Source organism: Leuresthes tenuis, unplaced genomic scaffold, assembly GCF_036924035.1.
Source record: "Leuresthes tenuis unplaced genomic scaffold, fLeuTen1.0.hap1 SCAF_22, whole genome shotgun sequence".
Classification (NCBI taxonomy): domain Eukaryota; kingdom Metazoa; phylum Chordata; class Actinopteri; order Atheriniformes; family Atherinopsidae; genus Leuresthes; species Leuresthes tenuis.
The window spans coordinates 13,953,749-13,963,166 of record NW_027325376.1 but is presented as its reverse complement, the minus strand read 5'-3'; the positions used below and the strand labels follow the sequence as shown (position 1 = coordinate 13,963,166).

The window sequence follows — 9,418 nt, the reverse complement described above, 5'->3', positions numbered from 1 at the left end:
GGAACGTATTCCACTTACATCAAGCTTCATTTCCAAAAACGTTTAGAGGATCTAGTACGTATTTTTCTTCGTTTTTCCAATCCACTGAGATGTCCGAATACAGTTGCAATCGTGAAAGGGGAAATTGTAAAGATGTTGCATTTGTTGCCACATCTGGTCCACGCAAAACTTACCATGGCACGTTTCATGGCCAGTGCAAAGCCACCATAACCAGTCAACCTTAACTCGTGACCTTTGGACCACATCTGGACATAAACTTTAGCAGTGTCATTACCGAGCCAGATAAGGCCCAAATGTGTCCGAAGTCTGGGAAGAGCCCCAAACATGAAAATATTTCTTGAAATTGTATACTTACCAATCTGTAAGTGACTTATTAGACTAATGCCTGTTGATAACTGTGTACCGAACACCATAAATCCGAAATTAAATTTGTTCTGTCAGTTTGTTTGAATTTATTCATTCATTTATTGAACAGGAAAGACATTTGCTGATTTGAAGAATGGTAAAAACAAATGCAAAGAGGCAATAGGGGCTTAGGAGAGGGGTCATTGCCAATTAGAGGGTCCATGATTTGATCCCCAGTCAACATGTCAAAGTGTTCTTTTGCAAGACTTTGAACTGCACAGTGCCTCAGCAACTTTTATTAGTCTAGAGTTAGACAGAAAAAAAAAATTTATTCGTTAAGATTGTATAGATTAAGAGCTGCTGTATGTCTGTGTGAGAATGTGGCTTTCAGCGTAAAGCACTTTATACAAGACTAGAAAAGTGCTATATAAATGCAGTCTGTTTAAGATCCATTTAAACTAGAAATGCAAATCAGTTAGTCTACTATGCTTTTCATATTCATGATGCAATAACAGACCCAAGAAAATCAAAGCGTAAATGAACCAGCACAATAATCCAGTCCAAGCAACAGCCTAACATAATTCAACTGAATCAAACTTAACGAAACAGATGCATCTCAAGTTGGATTGAAATTCAACTCAAACAGAGCTAAAAGACTGATACATGAAAACACAGAACTCTTGTTTAAAGTTTGTTCTTGGTATTTGGAGAAAGTATATATGGCGCCCACTATTTTTAGAAAATTAATGCTAATTTTGGAGGTTCTGACTTTAGTCCTATTTCCAAAGAAAACACAGACTTGTTCATGGAAACAAAAATATATCAAATACATTGTTGTTTTCCATCATCTGATGTTATATTAACAGCAGTTAGTTCATATTTTCACTGTACTTGGTCACGAGTTGCTAGATTGTCAATAATTTGCTTTTCTTATATTATAACCAACATTTTGTACATTAGAGGGACAACGTAGTCGTAAGACGTTTAAATGCATTTTTGTCATTCTAACAACAGACAAATAAGTCTCAAGTTTTGATTAACTGTCCCTTTAAGGTCTGACGTCACCCGGAAGCGGTGGAATTAGGGGCGGAGCCCAGCAGAAGATGGCGTCCCTACGATGTAAGCGAGATCCCTGCGGGGTTATCTGCCTGATTTTAACTTATTTCAGCGTGTTTTACGCGGACTACGTGGTCATACAGTATGTCCTCATTCCGGCCTACTCTGACAGGCAAGTACCGTGTGTTTCAATGTCGTTAAAACCGCTAAAAACCGACATGACGTCCGCTCCTCTGCGCTGCCTCCATTCATTTGACAGCAAACAGGTCTGTCAGCGTCCCTCTTCCCCCTTTTTCTTGGCTGAAGCGACAAAACACTCGTTTTTCCCGCAGTAACGTGTGTTTAAATGTATGTTGACGCTTTTATATTGGGGTGTACCTAGATGACATTTTTTTGTTCTGCTTGTTTCGAGCTAAGAGACACGAAAACAGCCCATCGGCTGTTTGCCGGACACAACGTTTCTCTGTGTTTACTTGATATTAAATCAAAGTGTTGCTGTTGATTTTTGACGTTTAGAAACACGAAATCTTTATCATTAGATCAGTTTTTACAGAAGCTGTAATGGTCTCACAGTTGATATGTTAATGCAGAGCAATGATGAGATCAGGCAGGAAAAATCCTTTGGTGTTTTGATGTAACTTGCAGTAAATGCAGGTTTACAATAGCTACATAACAAATTAATGAAACGGGCACAAGCAGCAAATAAATAATCGAAACAACAATTTTATACTAATTCAAGTCCATTTTTATGCATATATCTTTATTCTCAACTGCTGTTTTATTCAGTAACGTTGTCCCATGTAGTAATAAATAAAATTGAGCAATTCCATGACATTCCCCTATCTTCAGGAGAGATTATAAATTCACTTTTTGCTCTTTTCTGGTGTTTGATGACCTGGACATGTACCCATTTAAATAAGGACAACAACTAGTTGGTTAACTGATGATGAAAACAGTGGGAAATTCTTTTTACCTTTGCTTGTTTTCGGTTGTTTAAGCTTCTCCAGCGCAGACGTGTTTCTTAAAAGATGATGGCTTTTTGAGGGAGAACGAGAGCCCTTTGCATTAAATCCTCTTTGATCTCTCTGACAGCGTGTGGTGCACTCTCCATGGGTCAGTCTTCAACCTGATTCTGCTGCTGCTGCTGGCCTGCCATTCCAAAGCTGTCTTCTCAGATCCTGGTCAGTGAAATCTCTTAAGATGTGTCCTCTGCTGGTGTTTTGGGTTTTTGTCAGAAGACTAAAATACATCTTAATAAACCTTTCTTGTAATCAAGTGGCCTTGGGCAATAGTTATCCGTGTTTTCTGAAGATCTTTCAAGGCCTTTCTTTGGAATTAGTCTGCTTTATCTCTCATTTCCAATCTACCCCTTGTACCTGATCATTTTCAGAGAAATGTGTCTACAGATAACTGACAACTTATTTAGTTACATTGAAAAATGCCAAAGATAACACAGTTTGATGGACATAAGATATTATTATTGCACCGACAAAGTGATTTCCAAAGAGCTATTAGCTGGAAACTTGGCTTAACTCAGCATGGTGGCGGAAACTGGACAAATGGAGGACAAAAGAAGCAGTGGCACGTCTATTGAAAAAAAACTGTATACAGGAGATTAACTGTATCTGAAAGTGATGTCCTTTAGAAAATAGGAGACAGAAAAAAAATTAAAGACCTGACTCAGGACCTGAGAGATGCATCTGGACCTCGGATGATCCATCAGCTGATCTCCGAAGCATCATCAGAAACAAGAAGCCATTCTTAGGGAAGCGAAACAGGAAGAAAAGGCTGACGTATGCTAAATGACACAAAAAGTGGACTGAAAATAAGCAGCAACAGTTCTTCGCAGAGCTCAAAGCTACTGAAGCAGTGTTGGATCATCTTGACAGAGAACGGAAAAAAAAAAGGCAGCCAACATTCAGGTTCAGGCTGTGATGAAGAACAGAGGTGCTCATACCAAATATCGGCTTTCAATCTCTTTTTGCCTGATTTTGCATTCAGGAAGTGTATGAACCAGATGAATCTGTGTAGCACAGGCAGAAAGCCGAGGGGCACATGCTGGTAAACCTAATTTTTTTGTATGTTATGTGTTATGATGTGGAGATTTGGAGAGGCTTGTTCTAGTATTTTATGTGTGTACAGCTGCAATTTTTTCAACAACGTTCTGGTTTATTGAAGCTCTCCATTTCACCCAAGACAGTTTTCTCCCACAGGAAAAAGTAACTCAACCGGACGTTTGAGCTGTTGTTTTGCCGTTTTGCGTGAATGTGTTTGTGTGTCCAGGTATGGTGCCTCTTCCTGATACAGCCATAGACTTCTCAGACCTGCGCTCCCAGTCGTCTCGGATGAATGAACGGGTCAGTTTGTTCTCTCCTTTAAGTCTAAAACCTTCCCCTTACCTAAGTTTTTGAGCATCATCTTACTGCTGAGCAAAGCAGGAGCTGTCCAGATCAGAAAAGAGAAACTTTTGACTTCATCCCGTCAGATTTCTAGAATAAATGTAATTGAATGCTTCTTTGTTAGTTACTGAAAGGGAAATCATTATTTGCAGCATATGGAATTAATAACGACTATTAATCAGTGGTCGTTGTTAAAAAAGTCCTTGTGTAGATTTATTGCTGTGGGCAGAAATTTCCTCCTGTGGTATTTTATGGTTGCAAAAATAGCTGAAGAAGACTCTGACTGATGAGGGTGGGCAGTATTGTCCGTTATGCTCATTCTTTTATGCAGCATTCTGGTATAACACAATCGCCTTCAGCCACTCCAGAGCAGTCCCCAGCACAGAGCCAGCCTTCTTCACCCGTTTGTTCCATTTCTTTGATGCTGCTGTCCCAGCCCTCTCTGCCAAAGACACATCTTGGTACAGACACTGAAGGACTTGACCTTCTTTAAGACGTACAGCGTGTTCTTCCCCTTCTTGAAAACAATCTCAGTGTTGCATTTCCAGTGTAGTCTGCTGAGGCAGATAGACTCCCAGGCATCTGTATACCTCACTGCTTCTATTTCTTCTCCCAGGATAGAAACAGCAAGGTGTACAGAGTGAAGAGAAACGGTGAGAGTACAGTTCCTTGTGGTGCTCCTGTGCTGCTGACCCCCTCCTCAGACACACAATCTTTCAGTCTCACAAGCTGTGGCCTGTTTGTGAGGTAATCCAGGTGGTTGTGGAGGAATCAACATGCATTTTCCGGAGTTTCTAACAACAGTGCAGGCTGTAATGCATTAAAAACACTGGAGAAATCAAAGAACGTGATCCTCAGAGACCATGATAGTGTGCTCGCTGAAGCCAGTCGACCAACAACAACCGCACTGACATAAGCAAACTGTTGTGAGGAATCCGAAAGGCTTTGCGAACATTTCTGAGCGTGTATCCACTAAAGACTTTCTGAAAAATGTATGCAAAAGTATGAAGAAATATCAAACAGATAACACACTATATGATGATGTGAGGCCATACAGTAAAATCTGATCAGATGATTAGTGACGTCTTCTGGCTCTGAGTGAAAGAGTAAGACTTTCATATGAGTTGGGCTGTTTTAACGTGGCGTGGAAGGTGTATCTGATGTTTGAAATGGAAGTGACAGTCTGTAGTGTAGTTTGACTCACTGGTCTGATGTCACCTCATTCACAATGAATAGGAAGTGAGACTAAGTCGTGTGAATCTCGCCTTAGTGAAGTCTCTCCAGCTCGCCTCTGTCTTATGGGGTTTCGATGAAAGTGGGAATCACCGTTGACTGGATTATACTGATTTCAGGGCTGTGAGGGCTGGACAGTTTGCAGTCGCTGCGAAACCTACAGACCTCCCAGAGCGCACCACTGCCGTGTCTGCCAGAGGTGCATACGCCGCATGGACCATCACTGCCCCTGGTGAGACAACATTTCTAACTTTTCCACTCCTCCCCCCGTCCTCCTTTTTCCTCCTTCGTTTTGTCTTGAACATCTTCTCATGGCCCAGCTCCACAGACCAGGTCACTGACAGTAAGAAGGCCTGCTGGTCCCAGACTCTGCACCTCTGTCCTCCATCACGTATTAAATCTTGGCCATCATTGGTCATTTTGAATCAGATTTAAAGGCTTAACTTTTTTTCTCTTGCTATCACTTCTGTATAATGCTGCCTTTTTGTCAAGTTCACCTTATTTATATTCTAACAATGATTGATTAGTGGCAGCTTTTTTAATCCTTAGTTCCTGTCTTACATTTGTTTGAACCATTTTGCAGATTCATTCGCTGTTTTTTATTTTTCCTCTACTGTGTTGTGATTTTTTTAATATTATTTTCATTATCTCTTTCTTTATATCTTCGATCTACCCTGAATGGGAAAAACACTTCCAGTCAACTTTTGTCATCTTAAATGTGATCTAAAACTCAAAAGTGACTTGGCTTAACCCTTCCTTTCACAACTTTGATTTTTTTTCTCAGGATCAACAATTGTGTCGGGGAGCTAAACCAGAAGTATTTCATCCAGTTCCTTTTCTACACTGGTGAGTGAATGCAGAAAGCTGCAACTTGAGTCTATTTTTGCAACAAGAAAAGGGAAGCCAATGGTCACACGTTGGGGTTCTACGGCCTTACAAAGGCACAAAGCAGCAGCTACTATATAGACATACATTAGGTTATGCTGGCAAATAGGTGGAAAACAAACCAACTGCTCTCTGAGATAATGCTTATTTGCTCTCTTTTTACTGCTAAGATTAAGACCACCTCAGACCAGTTGAGTTTTTCCACAGGAAATCTGGATCTGTTGTTAGTAGAGTCTCGCAGCACCGGATTGGAATATCGTATTCAAGGCTTAAGATTTATTTTTGGAAAAGGATAGACTAAACAAACTCATTTCTCCCAGAATAAAAAAAAAAAAAATCTTTATGACAGTTTCTTTTCAATCGAAAAGGATCCAACCAACCACACTTTGGATGTATTCTGCACTATTTAGTCAGCAGCTCAGTTTTAAACGCTTCCCAGAGGAAGGCCACACTGAGTTAAACCGCGCTTCAGGCTCCTCCTGTGATTTGAGACTTTACCCTGTCGGTGATGTTAAGCCGCAAAAAGAGTGCGGCTACGCTAGCTCAGCACCCACATTAGGAAAAACACGTTAAAACTGACGAGGTTTCACCAGTATCTCAGTGCTTACTGTCCCAACTGCTGCAGGAGCGACGTTTGAACAGCAACAAAAAGCCTTCTTTGAGCCTTGCATAACTGAGCAGTCGTGTTTGAGAAGCTGCAAGGGGGCAACAGACTAAATGAAAACTGTTAATCATTTGATATTAAAGTAGAGTTGAACATGATAATTGAAACCATAAACTCATCAGGAGAAGGGTTAACAAATCAATTCAAATTTAGGGTCATTCTCTCATTGAACGACACAGGAGTTAACAGTAGAATCGCGACCGGTTTATTTACTGGCAAAATAAAAGGATATCTAGCATATATCATACATGTTCACCATTGGATTTCAAAACCACATTTAGCATCTTGATGTTTCTGCTTGGGTGTCAAAATGCACCATAAAACCAACTGAAAAATCAGGAAAGTCTAGCCTGGAGAAGTCTGAAATTTCTACATGGAGCGTCCGCAGGCTGTAGCTGTGATTTCTTCTGTGTGTGCAGGCGTGGCCAGTCTGTACTCCATGGTCCTGGTGGTGTGGGCGTGGGTGTGGAGGATACGGACCGAGAGGGAAGGCGATGCAGAGAAAGAAGGAGAGGAGACGCCCAGCAAACACCTGATAGTGTGAGTTCAGAGTGAAAACAGGGAGGGCTTTTCAGGCCATCGTGGCCTCACGTTCAGTTTAGCCTGTCGGTCCGTCTCTCAAGCTCCTTCATTTCTCTTCTCTTTGTCACAGAGCTCATTACATCATCCTCCTGGTGGAGTCGGTGTTGTTCGGAGTGTTTGTCATGGTCATCTTCTACGATCAGGTATAGTTTTTTCAAATGATTTCCCACTTTCTGGGCTGTTTATCTGAGTCAGACTGATTTTTTTCCTTCTTTTTTTAACACAAACAAACTCATTATCTCCCTCTGTCATGATACACGAGGACAGAGTAGGAATCTTTCAGCTTGTGTTGCTTTTCACAGTCTGTTTGAGGGGGTTGTCACCGTTTCTGGTCCAGTTCTTGTACGGAAAAATGTGCTTCATTTGTTTACCTTAGAGCTGAGACCTAAAAAAAAAAAAAAGACCTGCTTTAGCTTCACTATGTGAACAGTACAGGGGCCGAAATCAAGTACAAACACTATGTTAGAGTTCCTGAGTAGAATACCTTACGAAACAATAAATCTGCTTCACCTGATGCAACATGTGACAGCTTCAGTCTCTCCTCTCAGCTGGTCTCCATAATCACGGACGAGACCCCCATCGAGCAGATGAGAAACAGGCTGATGGTCAAGGACAGGGGTTCCTCATCTTCATCCTCCTCATCCTCCACCGCCTCACAGCAGCCACACAGCCTCTCACACACCCGCAAGCCAAAGCTGGCGTTGCTGCGGGAGGTCTTCGGACGAGGTGGGTTTGCGTTCGTCGGCCACATTTTCCAGTCGTTTGGCCCCAAAAACCGTAACCCGATTCATCGGTTTTCACTCCTCTGTCCATTCAGGTTCAATCTTTTGCTGGCTGCTTCCCCTCCACTCGAGCCCTCCGTCAGTTGGCGGCATCATCTACTCCGCCCTGCCGGACTACGATGTCTGATCTTTTAACCTGTGAGCTCGTGAGGAGGCAGGAAGAAGATGGCGAGGGAGGTTTTCTGTGTGAATGTGTGGGAATGTGTTTATTTATTTTTCTGCCTACCTGCGATGTCTAATCTTTGACCTGAGAGGTGAAGAGGAAGGGAGTAGAAGGAGGGGGCTGGGAATGAATGAGCAGAGTGAGTGTGTATGCGTATGATGACTGAATGAGTGATGCACCGAGTCTTGATGACTTAGGACCTAAACAAGAAGTTCAGCTTCAGACCCCACAATCATGAAAGCCTGTTTCCTGTTTTTCCTGGCAAAAGGAAAGAGCACTGATGGCCCTTTTCGTGCCCTGATCTGTTGTTTTATTACCAGCAGCCTTGCATTACTTTCATGTTTTTGGCAGAGTCGACCCTTCTGTGGACACTGGGATTTGACTGGTGAGTTTGAATCGTTTCATGTTGCCAGCTTTCTCAAAATGGAACACTTTCCAGTCCCAAAGTTTCAGACGTACTGGCCACCAAAACCTTCCACGGAAACCTTTACATGCTGATATAAAAACCATAAAAGATCTGCACACACACTATTATCTGTGAAAACTGGAAACACAAAGAAATAGTTAAAGGGTAACTGGATACCACCTATAAATCTCATATCTAGCATATTCGACTGCTGTAACGCCCCCAAAACTGGCTTAGTTACTTCTCCTGATGGAGAAAATGGGTTCACTTTTTCCCGATTTTTGTAATAAACAAAAACCACACGCCTAAATATACATCATTCCGTGCTAATACCTAGCTTTGCATCCAGGTGAAGTAAACACAACTCGTCAATAGCTTGTAGTCAGACTGTGTATCGATAGCAGTGAGTCGCCATGTTGTGCTGATGTGGGTACGAGGCCAATGTTAAGGAGGGGGGGGGGTGCTGTGTGGATGCTGGCGTCTACACTTTGTTCACAGTTAAACTCTTAAACTCTTAACTTTGGCACTACACATGTGTGAAGTAGCAGTTTTTAACATTTACATGAATGAGTTTTAATAGCAGCATAGCCTGTACGACTCTACGCAGCCTTCATTATTCACTATTCGCACCATTCAATGGAAACACGTCTGAAACACATTTCTTTCTTTTTGTTGTGGCTTTTCAAAAGATGGAAAAACCAGGCTTGCGATTTTGTGGTGACAAAATCATCTGCCACATCAGTCAAACCCCAGTGTCTTTCTCTATGACATTGTTTTGGAGGGAGTTGACGTCGCGCCAGTTTTTATGCTGATGGACGTTTCAGCACAGGCTTTTTTCATGTCTGGCTGGAACAACCATCAGCCTCCACATGGTTACGAAAGCAGTCAGGTCAGGGGGCCTTT

General features: G+C 41.9%; 1 protein-coding gene across 1 annotated transcript; it reads left to right on the top strand.

The window, feature by feature from the left end:
- The first annotated feature begins 1,436 nt into the window (after positions 1–1,436).
- Positions 1,437–8,918, top strand: LOC140281807 (palmitoyltransferase ZDHHC3). Its single transcript, XM_072376306.1, has 9 exons — positions 1,437–1,573; positions 2,494–2,582; positions 3,685–3,758; positions 5,153–5,265; positions 5,818–5,879; positions 7,002–7,122; positions 7,235–7,307; positions 7,713–7,890; positions 7,982–8,918. The coding sequence occupies exons 1-9, from the start codon at positions 1,449–1,451 to the stop codon at positions 8,071–8,073; spliced, it is 927 nt and encodes a 308-aa protein (XP_072232407.1). The 5' UTR covers positions 1,437–1,448; the 3' UTR covers positions 8,074–8,918.
- The last annotated feature ends 500 nt before the right edge of the window (positions 8,919–9,418 follow it).

Coding starts and splice junctions, on each gene's coding strand:
- LOC140281807 (XM_072376306.1), top strand. CDS start 1,449: ATGGCGTCCCTACGATGTAAGCGAGATCCCTGCGGGGTTATCTGCCTG. Junction 2,583..3,684: donor AGCTGTCTTCTCAGATCCTG/GTCAGTGAAATC, acceptor TTGTGTGTCCAG/GTATGGTGCCTCTTCCTGAT. Junction 5,266..5,817: donor ATGGACCATCACTGCCCCTG/GTGAGACAACAT, acceptor TTTTTTTCTCAG/GATCAACAATTGTGTCGGGG.